Below are 18,003 nucleotides of genomic sequence, written 5' to 3'. Positions count from 1 at the left end.
TTTTATATAACAACCAGCACAAGTGTAGCCTTACATTTTTACAGGGACAAACAGTCTCACCTTTACAGCCGCTGATGACGAGACCCAACTCAGCACACACACTTGCACAAGTCACCTCACAGTCGTGGCCTGTAAGGATGGTCCTCGGTGTGATAAAGCCTGCTGGCAAAACACAAAGACAATCCTGGTATTACCATATGCAGTACTGCTTTATGGCCACTAGAGGGAGGAGGAGGTAAAGAAAAAATTAAAATTCTCCTTGATTGGTTTAGTCTTCTAACGGCATTCACAGCTGGAGCTACAAAAATTTCACTCCAAACTATTAAAAAAAGAGTCTTTTTAAAAAAAGAGGTGGTCTTTCAAAAATAACCAAAGATAAAATTGCTAATTTCATCATCCTGGAGGGTGTTTTACATGTTATTTTATACGGATGTGCTGGGACTTGTTGCACAGTCTTTAAGCGTGCTTCTCCCCTCATTCACTCTCCCTTTCAAGCACTTGTCACCAAGGGCCTCCTCTTATGTTTAAAACCTTCTCCCCCTCGCTGCCTTCACTCGATCCAGATGTTTCTGCATTTGACAGAGAGAATGAGAGCCAGAAGGAAAAAAGAGTGCGTTATGAAGTTTGTGTGATTTTGTTTTGGTTTGAGCTGTCAGGGTGAGCGACAAAACAAAATCGGCTGTTACTTCTCCATCTGTCTTCTGTCTGTAAGCACACGCATTGGCATAAATACGCTCATACGCACAGTTGCATCTTTGGACTGCATTTTTAAATATCGAGAGGTGGTCTTCCGCAACCTCGGCTTTTCAGTCCAGCTCAAAAAGAGAAACATGGCAAGGACACTCACACACGCTTGAATGCTTAATAAAACTTTTCCAAAACTGTGCGCGCCAAAGCAATCGAGTATCAATTTAGCAACACAGAAAAGTGTAAAACAACATATCGATGTAGTAAATTATACTGAGCATGCCTATTATTCACTTTTACTTTTACTTATCAAATGCAATGTCATTTAAGACCTTTCCTTTGAGAAGTTGTTGCACACTGTAGGCAATTAATTGGAAACAACTACAACTAAAACTGAATGAATATAGGAGTCACTTTGGAGGCTGTAGCTTAAGACAAAATATTCTTTGTTATCCCAGAAGATTTGTCTTCATATTTGACAAAAAATAATTAAATCGTTTTCTAAGCTAAAAACGAAAATTAAGTGTGGAAAAAAACATTTTAGCAAACTGACATAAAAACACAAACTGAAATGTAAAAGTAACTGAAATGAAACTTTGCACTTTAAAAACTAACAAAAATGCAAGAAAAAAAAAATACAGGCCAAATGTGTCAGTACGTTAAACACGAGGAGGTGTTAGTGTGTGTGTTTGAGACATCTACATATGCTGTGAGCCAAGTGCTTGTATTGTAATACCAAATCTGAACTTCTTGACTGTGCCCCTGACAAACAACCCTATATTCAAACTATTAAAACATTAAAAATAAATTAAAATAAACAATTATTTTAAAAAAAACTCTTTGTTTCTGTTGAGATAATAACGGTTTTTAACTATTTTCGACTCCGTTTTATTTCATTTTGTTCCTTGTTTTAACTTGGTTTTGTATTGTCATGAACTAGATTTTAATTTTTGTATAACTTTGTTTTATTTTATTGTATTTATTAATTTGATTCACAATGAAATAAAATAAAGACCAATTACAAAACCAGAAAACTAAACCCATTAGTAAAGAAAGTTCAGCTGCATGCCGACTGTGTTTGATTTATTAAGTTAGTGTGTTGTGTGTATAAAGGTGAAAGCCAGATTTGGCACAAATTACATAATACAAATATATAAACCAAATTAAACCACGCTGCATTTTGATACTAGTCAGATTTACACATGAGCCACATGATCATACAGCTAAGAGTTTTTTGGAAGTAGGGACAGCTGGTTTTGCATTCACTGGCTCTATAGCATCTCTTAGGGAGTAACAGTTCACACCCAGAATATGAAATATGTTGTGTGTCTTCAAGCAGTCTGTGTTTGTCTCATTAGACTCCTCGGAAAGATGGAATAAAGGGATGAGTATTCTTCCTCCTTCTATATCAATCATGGCACCATAGAGGTTTTAAGGGTGGACGCACCACCTTAGCTTGTCGTCCCCTCAGATTATGCACCTCAATACTTGGAGGAGCAAAAGCTATCTACCCCGGTGATCACAATCTCATGATCCCTCACTTCAATAAGATTAAATATCTCTTTTCATTTGTTTTTTTAAAATGAGGTGGATAAAATGCCAGTTCATGAAGTCTAATTAAAAATAATTTATGATGTAATTATTACACTGGCAGCTTCTTTGTTTCTTTGAGTTCAGAAATTAATTTTTGGGCCTTAGGAGTGGCAGAAGTGAACCTACATACATTTATTCTCTCATACGGTGCGTTCAAAACAAGAGGGAATAACAGAAATACTGTAGTTACTGAGTAAATACCACACTCAGATGATTCCTGTTAAGATGCCCAGCAGATGGCGATAGCGTCTGTAAAATCTTTGCTGTGCACAACATGTGGCTGCAGCAGGAACAAAGTGGGGATAGGTCATTGTGTGCATGTGCATATCAGCCATTCAGTTGCATTTGTGTCAAGCTTATGAAGTGAGTGGGATGTCCACAGAACATTATGCATGCAAAGGAATGTGTGTGTGTGTGTGTGTGTGTGTGTGTGTGTGTGTGTGTGTGTGTGTGTGTGTGTGTGTGTGTAGGCTTTAGCTTTAACGTGTGTCTGTGGGAGAGGAATAAAGAAAGGTCTGCTGTCTGTATGCATTTTGTTAGTACATGTATGTGTGCATGCGCGCGTGTGTGTGCAGCAGAAGTTCATGTCTGGGAGAGCTTTCTGCGGTCTGGGGCAATGGAGCATCACATTGTGGTGGTGATGAGATGACATGACGACTGCTTTGTCTGTTCCTCTAGCTTCAGCTTGGTAACCAGCAGTTTAGACTGACACACAAGCACTTGCAAGGACATGTACAGCACATGCATGGAAACATATTCACATATTTGTTATTTGTAGAAAATGTGCAGCTAAAGCAGTATTTTAAACCAGTGGTTATCCAGTAAATATGTAAAAAAAAATAAATTGTGTATTTCTGCTCTAAAATCCTGTGTATGGATGTGTTAGATGACCATCATCTACACTATCATAAACCAATATGGCTTATTAACCAAATCGCAATTTGTCATAAATTTCATCCCACCTGTAATGGATCACTTATCAACATGTCCGCCAATCTAAGCTGACCAAATTAGCACCGAGGGGGCTAAGGACCGAGCAATGTGCGTGCGATGCTTTGATCATGGCTAATGCCATATGTTATGGTAACGTGAGGGAGGCCCATGACATTTTTCACTTTTATCGACTAACGTGACCCCGTGGCCCTCGGATGGTGGTGAACTTTCATGTGCTGCCCGACGACCCCCAACATCACATTTAACGTCTCTAAGTGGCCCTCACTTTCACTCACATTAAAGACAGATTCTCACACACACCATATCTGGCTTCACAGAAATACACACACACATGCAATCTCAGACACATTATCGAAAGCTGTTCCTGGTGCGACAGGGCTGCGAAATCCAATCTGTATGCAGGAGGCCTAGCCTGGTCAGACGAAACTAGTTGTTACTTTACAGAGGGAGGCCGTAAATCACACAGTCACAACTGTCTGCGAGAGAGAGAGCTCGGTGAAGAGCTGTGTGTGCGTGTGTGTGTGTGTGCACGATCGCATATCAGACGGTGCACTTACTGCCTGGGCTCTCTCCAATGCTGCTGTGCTTTCCGTTCCAGTACCACAGCAGCAGGGTGGCATCTCGCGAGCCCGACAGGACATAGCAGTCGCCTCCGATGTACGACTCTGAGCGTGCCAGACACGTCACCACATCCCGATGTCCAAACACTATCTGGGTCAGTTTGCCTGCAAAAAGTGCACAAATTTTCAGGGATGTTCTTAGCAAATCAAAATTCGTTCTTCTGTAAACATCAAAGGAATGAAATACTTAAAAATAGATTAAAACATCTCAACAATAAGGCAGATAGTTTTTTTTTTTTGCATTGCAGTAGTCCTTTTGAACTTCCCACCATGCGTTTGTTGATCATCTGTCTGCTCGGCTAGTTGATCCACACAAGATCAGACTTCTACTAATTCCCAGACAAGAATAAATATTTGCTTCAGCTTTGTGTGTGCGCCTGTGCACATCCAGGGCGCTCTGTGTGTATATATAAAGAGGCTAATTGCTGTCAGATTTCCAGACCACAGCCCCACTGTCTAGCTGTCTAATACTCATTACGCTCCTCATAGTGTGACCTCTGCAGTCAAACAGTGGGTAGTTTGCAACACATGACATTTCTGTCTGGGTGTCAGAATCGCTACCCGCGGGATAATTAAGTTGTATCTTGCTGAAAACGACGAGGATTATTATGAAACTTTCAAAGAAGAACAGAGACATCAAAGATGTAAAATGTTTGACATTTTTATAAACGCTGAAAATAAGTAATGACGGGCGCTGCAATAATGGCTACCACGCACCTCGTATTAAACTCTCACTCTCATGCTCACACGCATGTGTGCACACCGACAAATTAAACTCGGTGTGTGTGTGTCACTGTTTGAGGCTAGGTGTTTTGTGGATGTGTACCAATCAATTCTTGTAATTGATAAAATCCCTCAGTTCTTTAACCTGGGGGATTTAGGGACCTCGGTGGCAGCTGTTGAGCGTGTGCGATTAAACTGTGTTCACGTTCCAGTCGCACACCCCGGTGGCAGTCGCACAATAGAGCTATCTCTGTGCTCTCATCCCTCCTTCCCTCCCTCCTCCATCAAAAGACACAGAGGGCCTGGCCTGTAGAAATTGAATCGCAAGCCCGTTGTATAGATGTGTGTAGAGTACTGAATGAGGCTGAGGGTGTGGGGGGGAGCATTGAGGAGCGGGGTACAGAGATGAAGCTTCAGACAGTTTCATTTAGGACCCCTGACCTGATGGCATTTGTGTGTGCACGAGACCGAGAGTACTGGATGTGTGTATGCAAGTAGTATTCAGGGTTTAGGTGAAAAACAGTAAGTTAACCAGCAAAGCAGAAACAGACAATCACACTGAATCAAAGAAACCTAAAAAAAGGAGTCTAAATTTATAGCAACCAAACGTAGGACACTTGCCACAACTACATGAAAGCAGATCACTGGGTCAGTGGCAAAATACATGCATGCTGTTTTATTTATTAGGTAATAATTGAATTCTAACAACTAATAGTAGTATTTCTATTATGTTACATAACCTAATAGTTTTGAGGAAAACCACTAGTATTGTATTCATTGGTCTTTTCTAGACCACTAGTATGCCCAACCTGAGGATGGTGCTAGAGGAAAGCCAAAGGAGTGTTATTCATTTTAAATTTCAATTTCATATGGCTTAATTTGTATCTAAATATGCTGTGAGCTTCCATACGGCCAAAAAATATATATACAAGAGGATAGTTAGAGCAAAAACATTACAGTGAGGATCTGATGTCGAAAAACAGCAAATGTGTGAAAATCGTGGAGAGATTACAGATATTTTAGTTTAGATAGATTCACATTAGGCCAGTTGGATATTTGGTCTATTGCGGTGAAACGATACCTGTGTCAGTGGAGTAGGCCCGGAAGCTCTTGTCCCAGAAACCACACAGAAGGATGAAGCGGTTGTCAGCCGTGATAACAAAACACTGCGAGCTGATCTGAATGCTCTGATCCAGCAGGTCTGCGATCTGCCGACGGTGAAGACCCACGTTACTGGCTGGAAGGGGACGAGAGGAGATAAAAATAAACGGAGCAAAATAAAGATTACATGTTGAAAATGCACAGATGTCCAGAGAAGTATGAAACCTGGAGCGTGATCCGACAAACCCTTTACTGTTTTATATCAACTATTTTCAAAGAGCTCACACTTCAGCGCACCTCCACTAAGGTTTCAGCGCTGGGGTGCAAAGAAGATTTGTGAGGGAAAACATAAAACATCCTAGGGGTTAAGTTTATAGGGACTTCACATTTTCTATGAGAGTCTAAGAGGCTGAGTAATATAGAGCGTGCAGTCTTCACAAAATATGTACCCCACTCAAGTACGAACAGACCCAGAAAATTCATCTTGGCTGTGTAATTAAGCCGAGTTGGTTAGAAGCAAATTTACCGACATTCTCATTTCCACGAGAGGCGTCTTTTTTCTTCTCTAGAAATATGTTCGGTGTGAAGGGTTTCTTATTTGATGGGGTCAAAAGCAATGGAGAACAGGTGTCAGAGAAGACTGTCTAGAGTGGAAATTGAGAAAGTCCAGTATATCTGCTATGAATAATATTTCAACCGATTTTTAACATTCCCCAAAGCCACAGATGGCTCCACGCTCATCCTCAATTTACTGTGTTTAGTTCAGGCTCCTCCTGGAATGCAAACAGTGTAAATATATTACTGACATGAAAAATCCCAGCTACCTCCCCTAAAACACACACGCACACTCCCAGCAACACAAAAATTCATTATTTAGCACATTATTTATTCTTTAGTGTTAGAAATGAGATATACAGTAAACACTTTGGAGGATAAATATACTCCAAAACCTGTGCATTCAGTGACAAATCACACATCTGCTGAAGCACAGAACAGCAACATGCACTGAATGTGTAAATACTGATGCACAGATAAGATTTCTTTTATTCTGCCTCTACAGACGGGGCATTGAAGCAGAGAAATACAGCACAGTGCGTGCAGATAAAGATGAATATCTGGGGTTCAACCCTGGTTATTTTCAGTAGTCTTTGGAAGGGGGAAAAAAAAAAAAAAAAAAAAAAGAGTGTGAATATGGTCTGATGAAACTCAGAGAGACCACAACACCCAGAGAGAAAAAACAGCCCCCCTCGCAGATGTGCATGAGATTGCAGGAGGCTGCAGGAAAGTAACAGAGCTGGGAGCAGATAGAGGTGGCTCGTCTCTCCCTGCTCTCTGCCAGCGCATCCCATACATCACTGCAGCGCGGCACTCTTCTCCTGCTCATCAACAAGTCGTGAAGGATGAGAGGCGCCCATATTGTCCTGACAGCCGTCCGCCGTGCATTCTCAATCACACATTATTACCACATTCATATTCATTTCCATTGACACGCGTCCTTTCCCTCCGCTCAAATTAAACCAAAGAGGATGCAGAAAGGGAGGGAGGAAAGGGGACGATGGAGAGGGAGAAAGAGGGGGAGTTGATGATGAAATGCCGGCCTAGGCCACAGCTCATTGCATTCCAATTTGCATGCAAATGGTTTAGTGTGAGAGCAGGGCCTATATCATCACGAGTGAACTAGGGCAGAGGCTGAAAAACAACTCTAATCTACTGTCCAGGGACACAGCCCAACAGACTGCCATGAGTCACCAAGCAGCGGGATTTAGGCACAAATCCACACAAAACCCCCATTTCATGCCCACACGAAACCAACTCTCGTGTGTGGATTCTCTACCGGTCGTAAAGGACGGCGTACCTATTAGAGGGTCGATTTCCACAGGAAGTTGGTACTGCTGGTCCTGCACCGTTGATCCCTGATGACCTGACAGAAGAAGAAGACAGAGTGGATTAATATTGCAATTGTCTGGCCTTGCGGAGTAGGTGCTGGGTTTGAGGTCATTATAACACGCTGAAAACTATAACCATAAAGTCAGAGGCTCAAGAGTCGCTCCACAAATTAGACATCAGTGCTGTCAAAAAGCTATCGAGGCCATTCGGAGCACAAAGTATTACAAAATAAATTAATTATCCTGACAAAGTCAACTATAACATATTCACAGCAAGTGATATTTAGTCTAATTAACTCATTTTAAACTGGATTAAATCGTCATGCATATACCCATTATGTTTAGAAAACTTTGATTGTAGAGTGAGGTAACAACTTTAACCTTTTACCACATGTTTAGCAAGTAATCTCTCACGATACAGCTTTTTATGTATTGTTTTAGCGACTGTATTTTAATTATGTTTAGCTGATATAATCATTCATTTACTTTTAACTTATGTATTTTTTGGGCAGTTTATCCTTTACATTTAGTTAACTTTTTCAGGTTCACTCCATCCATTAATTAATTGTAACAGTTTAGCTAATTTATTCACGAATAACCTGATTTTGATTTTTTTTAAAGATTCACATGTAATTATCAGTATGAGTATTTTACACTTGTGTCACATCGGCTCTGAACTTAAAAAATAAAAATAAAAAATGAAATGTGATATGAAAGTGTGTAAACCTGCACTGCTTTCAACACACTCATAATTTGTCATTTTATTTCATGCGTTTATTCTGAGATTTTAAAAGCAGTTTTGGCAACTTTGCTCTTCAAATCATTTATTAAACTGACTCCAGTGGGTCCCTACAATTAATCCACTACTTCCAAGCAGGAAAAATTGCCCAATATGGCCAGCCTGTGGTATGCATGGATGATGTCTAATTTCAGTGTTCATCCTCATAAACTTAGATATCAAATTTAACATTTCTTCTAGGGCAGGATGGACGTTGAGTAAATAAGGTTTTGTGTAGTAAGCGGCTGATATATGGAGGTGGACGTGGGACCTAATGCTGGCTGCTACATGTGTCACATTTGATACTGCTATCTAGTAGACACAGTCAACTGTCTCCCGAATCAACGTCCATCCTACAGAGACGAGGCAGGTCGATCTTCTGATAAATTAGAAGCTAACGTATGGAGGAGAAATGAACAGAAGCAGCATGAAAATAATTACGTGAAAGCAAACTCAGTTAAAAAACAAGGATCGTTTCTGTCTGCCTGAGATTTTATTTTTATTCATCGCTTCAGGTCATTTATTTCAATGCACGTGTTCGTGGCTTCAAGTCTCTCACCTGTCAGGCCGTGCCACTTGTTGACCGCAAAGAGGCGGTTGGCGGTGACAGTGATGATGGCAGATGACGTCAGACCTGCCTGGGTGTTGGCCGCTACGTGTGTCACAGGAGAGTTGGATGGGAACTTCAGTACCATGATAACATCCTGCTGCATCTGCTCCGTAAACATCAGAGGCGTCTGCAGGAGAAGATACTGTTCAGGGCCCCGGGACAGACGACACGATGAAGGGGAGAGACGGGGAAATAGCCGAGGTGTGGCGCGACAGACGAAGAGCCAAACGCAAAGATGAAGAAAGCAGTTGGTGGAGGAAAAGAAAAACAGAGGGAGACGGAGGAAAGAGAAGGCCAGAGAGAACGTTAGGAGGCTTGAGGAGGACAGTAGGAAGCAGCAGTTAAGCAGCACAAAAAAGCTAGCAAAGAGTTCAGTGAAGGCAAGAGTCTGCATTTGAAACAACACTACAGTAAATGAGGAGAGAATCTCAGAACAACATATAAGTTTTAACAGAGAAACTGAAGCAACCGAAACAAATGTCTGTTAATTAATATTTCCCCTTTACTGTGTGCACAGTAATGATATTATACATCATATAGTAGACATTTTATAGAAGGCAAAGACGCAATAGATTTCACAGGCTGACTACAGTCTGATGTCCAGTTTGTGTAATTGTGTTCTAAATTTTTCTTTTAAATGAGGAAGACTAATTCTTCTTTTACATCTGCTCATTGTAAGAAAACATATATATCTAATAAAGAAACACCAAATTTCTCTGAGTTCAGCCTTTTTTTGTTTGTTTGTTTGGTTTTTACACTGTTTGTTTGGCTTCATTAAAAGCCCCCAAAATATGTTGAATTTACAGTAATAATAAAAAGAATATCCTTGCAAACAAGTAACTAATTTGAAAAACTTGTACCATCAGCTGACTAACAGACTATACAAAGAGACAGAAAATTACAGCAACTTGCTAGGTTGCATTAGATTTATTCTTGTAAAAGCTGAACAAACGGCAGGAGAGACCATCTCTAAAACAGTCATAACAAAAAAGTAATTTCATTGACCTATCAGACTGTTTCCTCTGCTTAGACAGGCTCTACAGCCATTTATAGAGTGTTTGTACTAAGCAGCTCTAACAGAAAGCTATTTTCCTCCTTGTGTGTAAAGAAGAGGAACATCAGTGTTTAACATCAGGAACAGACCTGAGTAAATCCGGTGTGTCTGACAGCTAACCAGAAGCACTGACAGTATCATTACCACCAGCATGGGCAGATGCCGACACTCTGACAACACGCTCGCACGAAAGAGGATGGAGAGAAAGTAGAGAGGAAGATCCGTAAAAAGCAAAGAGAACAGCGCGTTCTGGAGCAATATGGAGCCGCGGGGAGGGAATTAAAGTGTTTGAAAAATGGTGCCTGAATATTATGTTTGAAAACTATGGTGCGGCGGTGTAAAAATAAAAACATTACACAGGAATTCACCCGTACAGTCGGGCGCTGGATTCAAAGCAATCGTCTGCGTTCGTGTCTGTGTGTGCACGCGCACGCTGGGTGGTGGTCTACAGCCAGCTGTCAGCACCACAGGGACACCGCGCTAATAGGGACTCGTGGGGCCTCGGTCCATCACAGGCAGGCACGCTGACTAAACTCCTTGGCCCTTAAAGGGCCGTCACCATCAAAACTTCCATTTGTTGTTCTCTTTCGCTGATCATCTTTTTTTTTTTTTTTTTTTTTTTCCAGCTCAGGTGGAAAATCTGGCTCAGACCCAGGTTTCCAGCATGAAGCTGTGCTTTTCTCCAGAAATCTCTTTCTAAACGCACATGCACACAAATGTTTGTGATCTCTCCCTTTCACACACACCTCACTAATGATGAGTGAGGGGATGCTTTCAAAACCAAGACTATTTTCCCACAGTGGTAGATGGAGAAAGCGGACACAAGGTAAAGGAAACATGAAAAGAGGAAAATTAAACAGAACAGTTGGGGGCGGCAGAGAGGTTTTTGCCAAATGCTGACCAGAAATCAAAGACAAGAACTGGACATGTAGAAGAACTGATGATCAGCTGGTTTCTGACCCAACAGAGCCTATCCTGGAGAATTAAAAGATACTGGAGTATATGCATTCATTTTTGAGATGTTTGTCAGTGTCTACTCACCACTTGCATGGCCGAGCTTCGAGGCGGGTGTGGCTCGATTAGCAACTGGCAGGGGGTTTGTCCGAAACTCCTAATCTGAGACTCCACAGCCTGAGTGGGGAGGAATAAAAACACAGAAATAAAGAGAGATGTTAGGGTTTTTTCCCTCTCGCTCAAACTATTCTTTGATAATTGTGCCCTGCGATCTATTTCAATGAAACAATAACGGCTCAGTTTCTAAGTGAAAAATGGTTATATTCCACTCCGCTGTGTGTGAAGGTCATATTATTATCTGATAAATGCTACAACAATCTAAGATTAATGTCTAAAAGAAAACAAAACAAAGAGGAATACAAAAGCCCATAGAGCTAGGGAAAAATGCGTGCACTTGTGCTCAAGCACACATGGACACGGTCTACATATAAACACACTTTTTCACAGTCTGACACTCACTCTCTCTCGCACACACATTTACACACAAACACCAATTTCTCCTCCGCAACCACACAGAATCAGAGGAGGGCTGGGCAGGCGGACTTGTAGGCTTGGTTAGGTGGTGTTAATGAAGAGGTATAGGACCATAAATGTCACAGCAGACGCCGGCTGAGCAGCCTCTGGACATCATCACACAGCTCACTGTCAGGCCAGCTAGCACGAAGTGGGAACACGCCCACAGCACAGTATGGACAGATGAGGCTACGCCAAAGTGCTGCAACACATTTGCCCACGATACCGTTCTTTAGGTTGAAAAAAGCCAAACATTTTAATTAGTGTTACATTTATTAGCCTTGTTATTAACCAAATTATTAATAATGACCCCTCCCCAGGAGTTATCGCCACAGACGTTTACTGAACAACAAGGAGAAAACCTGGGGAAATTTCAGAAAATGGAACCAGCAAATGCTGCTTGATGCACGACTATACAAAGATGGTTAAAACTGTAGATGGCGCATTTGTGTTGATTAATCTTATTAAGGGTGTCACAAGTGCAAAGCAAGTGCCTCATTTAGGAAACATTTAGAAAAGCCATCACAGGCAGATAATACAAGCAAGCATTCAAAATTTGCATGTGCACAAAATCCTCTTAAAAAACAAAAACAGAAAACGATGCGATTCAGTATTAGCAGAAATGTATATAACAATAAGAAGCAGACAATAGTAAGCAAAAGCAGTCCTGTGAGACAAACTCAGTGTGATGGATAGTTTGTAACAGGGACAGGCAGAGGGAAAATGACCAACACAAAATTGTGACAGACCCGTCAGTATGTTGGTGTGCTCTGTGACTGGCTGTGTAGGAGTGACAGCTTGTGTGTGTAGGCTGAGACGTTTGAGTCGACTTGGCGCAGCCTGAGAATGAGCTCATGGTTGAGGCCTGCGTATGGTATTTCCATGAGAAAAAAAAACAAAAAAAAGTTGGGAAATGAGTCTGCTCATACCCATTGTCTGAAACTAACCAGAAACCAGAGAGGCGCGGGGAAGTAGTGATTGTAACTGTCTATTACAAGGTTTCATCAGCCTCTTTAAGACCAAGAATCCAGCAACAAAAGCTCTACATCATGTTATTTTTATGTGAACACTGGTCTTTATACTTTTGTGCACTTTTAAGAAGCCATAAAATCTCAGGTTTCATTCTTTTTTAGTCTACTTTTATACATTTACATCTGAATAAGAAGAAAATTTACTCCAAAGCCTCTGAATAAGATGGTAATAATCCAACGATAGCTCATAAAATCCTTCGGCACAAACGCATGAGCAGTACTTCTTATGGGAGGCTAATTAAAATAGAAAAGAATTCATGCATTTATTCATAAATTGCACGACAATGGTTGTGCTTGTTCAGCAGACTGGAAGGAACAGTGTCCGTGTTAGAACAAGTGTCTGCGGTTTTGTGTTCAGGCCACAAGTGCATTTTCTACATGTGTGCAAGCATGCCAGATCTAAAAGGCGATGCTCCTGTTATGCAGTGATGTGTGATGTGCATTTATTAGCACTGGTCTGTAAGACTGGATTTAAAGGTCCGTCACAGTAAACTGATCAAACAGCACAGTGCAACACTGTGTAACACTATCATGACATTTCCCACCTCATCCACAGTTAGCCTCTTGGTGGGAGGACATGTGACATAACCGCATTATTCAAGGTCAAAATGCTGCCCATCTCTTTGACTACACAGGAAAGCATTTTGCGTAAGCTCAAAGCCACTCAACCTATCTTCATTAAGTGCATATCTGACATTTATGAGGCTGTGGAAGGTTGGAAAGTAACTGAGTCTAGGTCAGCATGTCCTATCCCTATATGCCAATGCATGCTCAGGTGATTATATGAGGGGCCTTCCACAAGGCCAATCTCTTTTGGGAGCATTGGCCCGTGTCTGATGAAGGTTTTCTATATTCTATACATTTAAATGGCCGAGACGCCCTCGGCTCAGATGTCTCAGCCTGTCCTTTGATTTACTCAGTCGCTTGACAAGATAGATCTCCATGTAAAACATGCTGCTTTATGCAAATCAGCCCCCTCCTCCAAGGGAAAGAAAAAAAAAGGCCCAATAGTTTTGTATTTCTCACAAGCAGGAAACTGGACAGATTGTATCATGGGTTTTAAACGTCCGCCCTAAAATACTGAGACGACTCTATGCAGGGGAGGTCACATTGTCCAGTGAAAATAAACCAGCAGGTTTTATGCTTAGTGAGTGACTTTGGCTTACTGTCGAAGCAGGTTGACTCGCGTGGGCATATATTTCCCGTCTTCTGCCGAATTACGCAAACGGCATACAATTCAAACGGGGCTCTGTGTTTTGTCGCTCGTGTGAGAGTTGGTGGGATTTTCCGTAATCACATGAGAAAGAGGGGAAGCCCTGTACAACGATGAGAAAGCTACACAGGGCGCGTTTCTCTTTATACACCGAGAGGCAACACAGATGTGCATGCAAGCCATCCATGTGCACACGCGCACACACAGATGAAACCTGGGGTGAGAGAGGGGAGGCAGGAGGTAGTGCAGGAAGTAATCATGGTTTTGAAAAACACAGCACTGGTCTCCACAGCACTCACTAATCTGTGCTGAGATATTCCAAACTTTCTCCCGGAACAGAAAAGCACACATAAACACACAACCGTGTGCATTTATGCTGATGAGCACACATAAATATACAAAGGTATACACATACCAATGAATGAATGTATACATATGCATGCATATGTAGAAACACATCAAGGTATGATCCACACAAATCTTGTGCGCGTGTATTTGTGTGTGGGCTACAGGGAGAGTTAGCCTCTGTGAAACAGCATGGCAGGAATACAGAAATCAGCGAAGCCAAAGTACAGAACCCTCCAGCCCGGTCTACTGCATTTTCCCACCTAAATATACACACAAAAAAACGTACACGCACACATAAATGCACACACATCTGTGAACCGCCCCCCTGACACTGAGCAGCCCCGGGGCCTGTCCTAATGCGGGCTAGTCTGGCCCAGACCACAGCTCAGACTGAAACAGTTGTCACTCAGTAATGGCATACTCTAGGGACACTTTCAGACCCCAAACCCTCAGTCCCAAAGCTCCTGCAGCCCTCAGCCACCCCCAGCGCCCAGCCATGACGAGGCCCAGGCCTGGAACTGTGTTTCCACCTTCTGCACAGACAGGGCACGTTTCCTTCCGCACAAACACAGTTGAAGGAGAGCCTTGGATTAGCTCACTGGGGTAACGCTGCTTTGGTTTATTTAACTAATTAAAGTGCTCAGGCTCGGGGAGTTTTCACCCAGCAAAATGCAATCAAAGAATCAGTGAGAGAGCCCGCGAGGAGGAAACAACAAGAAACTTTTTTTTCCCCTCCTCGAGGCAGGCTAACTTTACAGCATTACACATATGATGACTACTGACTTTTAACATGAGCTTCTGTGCTACACTGCCACTGTAGTCTTTCAAAACATCAATTAATAATTTTAATTAAGCTACACCAATATTCATGACTACACCCTGTATTTTCCAGACTTTTCAAACAAAAATATAACCCAGTGCACCAATACAGAACACTTCAAGCTATTTTAAATACTATCCAGAGACAAACTTTAGAGACAATCACACTAATTTGTTTATAGTAAAATGCTAAATGTGGTACCAAAGCCACAGACAAATAAAAACCTCATTCAGAAGCATCCAAATCCTAAGTATGCATCCTTAAAGTCATCAGTCGAAGATGCTTTTTCAATGCCACCCAAATCACAAGCACCTCCCTCTGAGGCCTGTGTGTGTATGTTGGTAGATTATCAATCCCATTGTCACTGGAGCAGCTTGGCAGAAATAGTGGAGCACCAGTGATCCAATTTTCTGCTCTGTGTGTGTGTGCGTGTGTTAAACAGAAGAATGGGTAATGGGCTGAGAGTGGAAATGACCGGTGAACCCGGATAATGAATCTGCATGTCTGTGTATGTGTGTATGTGTGTGAGAGAGAGAGTGAATAAAGGCCAAAGCACATCTGGATGGGAATTGGGGTGAATGAGGTGATAAATCAAGGATCTACCCCTGGTGCCTGCGATGCTCCAGTCACTGAGCATGAAGGGCAGCAGTACACTGGAGGCAAAGGGTGTTTGCCTGCTTGGTGTGTTCTGAACTTATCACCATTTATACGTTAGCACCATGGTGAGTCTCTCTTAAAGGTGAAAACGTGGCCTTTTCTCGACTGTTCTGTTCTTGTATTTAGGTGGGGCACGAAACAAACAAACAATAACTAAAACTATGAAGATGATCTGTTTGAACTTTAACTGAGATCCGTCTGCTCATTTTGTTTGCCCTTGTGTTGGAGTTTTCTGTATGGATGTTTCCAGATCTCAGAAGTTGCCTACAAACAGCCACAAAAACCAGTAATAAACATGAATAATCACTTAAAAGAAAGCCAACACCTGGTTACTTTACTCTGGAGAGAAAAGAAATAGAATATGCGCCCCTCTTGGCACTAAAATGCAGATGTCAAAAAGGCTGATGGGAGCAGGGTCAATTGGCCCGCTGCTGGCTAGCTGCCTTTTACAGCAGATTGGTGAAGTTGTCAGGCCGGTGTTTGGCTGTGGGCAAGCTAGCCGTGTTTTTCTTTTCAACACTGTGTTTTGTCTGGTTGCTTTCGGGCAGGACAGTGTTACTGTGTGTGCAGCAGTACAAAGTGAGCGAGCTGAATAATGAATGAAAGCCGAGGAGGCGGCTTTAAGGCGTTAAAGTGGAACACTTGGTGGAGTGCTTTCAAAAGGTATCACACAAAGGAAAAGGCTTCACTCAGCAATGCTGTGCGGCAGATTGTTAGCTTAGCTCTCCCATGCCACTCTACAAGCACTTTAACATGGCTAATGGCATCAAAACCTTCCTGACATACAGATGCAGAGGGTGGACATGTGCTTTTATAATATAGCCGGATTAAGCATCCATCTGAGAGCACTGCTGCTCAAGAGTACTTACCTCTAATATGGAATTTTTCTCCTTACTCAGCATGGTCTGCGAAGGCAGTTAAATCAGCTACGTGTATTAAAATGTGTGTGTACATGCACGCACTGTATCACCTCTCTGAGCATGGGGTCGTTGATCGAGCTGAGGTTGACTGCGCCTTCATAGGTCAGATAATAGAAAACATTGAGGGCTCTGGCGGCTTCGGGTCCCTGCTGTTTGTAGCCGAAGATCAAATCGATCCACTGGTGAAGCTGGCAGGACACAAACTCGCTCTCCAGTGCCTTTAAAAAGAGGTGAAAACAGAGGGTTAGGTTTATCTAGGACGTCAACAGATGCAACAAAAGCCAACTCCCCTAACATCCCATTACTGAACAGCAGTTATTACTAATACCCCTCAAAGGTGAATTTCTCAGAAAAAGCAGAATATTCTTCTAATTGTTCCTCTGACAGAATCTGCCAATGATTTCTATAATGAGCAAAAAGCACAGTAAATCCATATCTGATCATAAGAGAGCATCAAGACATTAGAGGACTCTTGTAGTTCATTAGGGAGCCATTTCAGCTTCTGTCTTTGTTCTTTTCTCTGCTGGTCGTGAGCGGATAAGAGCACCGTGTTGCTCTCCTCCAGACGTCGTCATAACGCCACAGATACAAGCCGTTTTCTCTCCTCATTAGCGGGCAAAGGAGGGAAAAAGCATTTATGGTTTCCTCATAAAAACCGGCAATTGTGTTAATTTGTGTAAAGCTGCTGGCTCACAAAAGCCCTCTAAACACAATCAAATTAGAATGAGGCAGCCCTTGATTGTCATTGCTGCCTTGTGTCACATTAATTTGTGACAAAACATTAGCCCGTGCTACACTTAAATGGCAATTTATATCATTTAAATTTTTACTGCGGAGACCAGTGCATCCCTCACTTAAATGTGACTTTCTGACAGCTCATTCTGCATCTAATTCCTCCCCACTCTGTTAATTACGACTTTCAATCAGGGAGCCGAGCACACGTCTGAAGAGGAGAGTGTGTGCGCTTTAGGTGTGATGCTGTTTTTTAACGCTGCAGCTTGACTGACTGACTGACTGAATTTGTGATGCTGTCACAAATCTCATCATCCCAGCTGATGAGAAGCTTAACAGTGAAAGGAGATAACGCAAGAAGTGCAACTGCATTTCGGTTCCCAGAGAGGAAAAAGAAAAGATCAATAAACAAAGATATAAAATGTTTTTATGGCTTAATGCTGCAATAATCAAACGTAAGCAAAGTCTGATCATCGTGTGTTTTTATTTGATTTAGCATTGCGCACAGACTGTGTGACTGTATACATTTGTAAGCGACACATTACTGCCCCTGTATTCCCCAGATGCATTCTGTATGTTTTATTTAAAATGTCCCTGTATATACAGTACCTTATGAACACATAACAGTTTTAAAATGTTTATTAGCCTGTGAGTAAGATGGATAACCACGGAGGCAATCAATCACAACTGAAATACAATAAATTTGTACGAATCCTTCGATGTAACAAAGAGCTTAATGGGAGTTTGAC

At 41.9% G+C, this 18,003-nt stretch overlaps 1 protein-coding gene across 7 annotated transcripts in view; it reads right to left on the bottom strand.

The window, feature by feature from the left end:
• The window catches only part of lrba (LPS responsive beige-like anchor protein), a 173,125-nt gene that overhangs the window by 5,307 nt on the left and 149,815 nt on the right, over nt 1-18,003 (bottom strand). For 5 of the 7 annotated variants that reach the window (XM_039612938.1, XM_039612941.1, XM_039612942.1 and 2 more), the window contains 7 exons: nt 16,573-16,740; nt 11,048-11,137; nt 8,902-9,079; nt 7,534-7,599; nt 5,659-5,814; nt 3,792-3,959; nt 61-162 (listed from right to left, as the gene is read on the bottom strand). In XM_039612938.1, the coding sequence (XP_039468872.1) occupies nt 61-162; nt 3,792-3,959; nt 5,659-5,814; nt 7,534-7,599; nt 8,902-9,079; nt 11,048-11,137; nt 16,573-16,740 (928 nt within the window). The remainder of the gene's footprint in view (nt 1-60; nt 163-3,791; nt 3,960-5,658; nt 5,815-7,533; nt 7,600-8,901; nt 9,080-11,047; nt 11,138-16,572; nt 16,741-18,003) is intronic. The other 2 variants (XM_039612940.1, XM_039612944.1) reach the window with 1 other exon arrangement.

Source organism: Oreochromis aureus, linkage group 6, assembly GCF_013358895.1.
Source record: "Oreochromis aureus strain Israel breed Guangdong linkage group 6, ZZ_aureus, whole genome shotgun sequence".
In the NCBI taxonomy this organism is placed as follows: domain Eukaryota; kingdom Metazoa; phylum Chordata; class Actinopteri; order Cichliformes; family Cichlidae; genus Oreochromis; species Oreochromis aureus.
The sequence above is the reverse complement of the archived record's forward strand: the minus strand, read 5'-3'. Positions and strand labels throughout refer to the sequence as shown.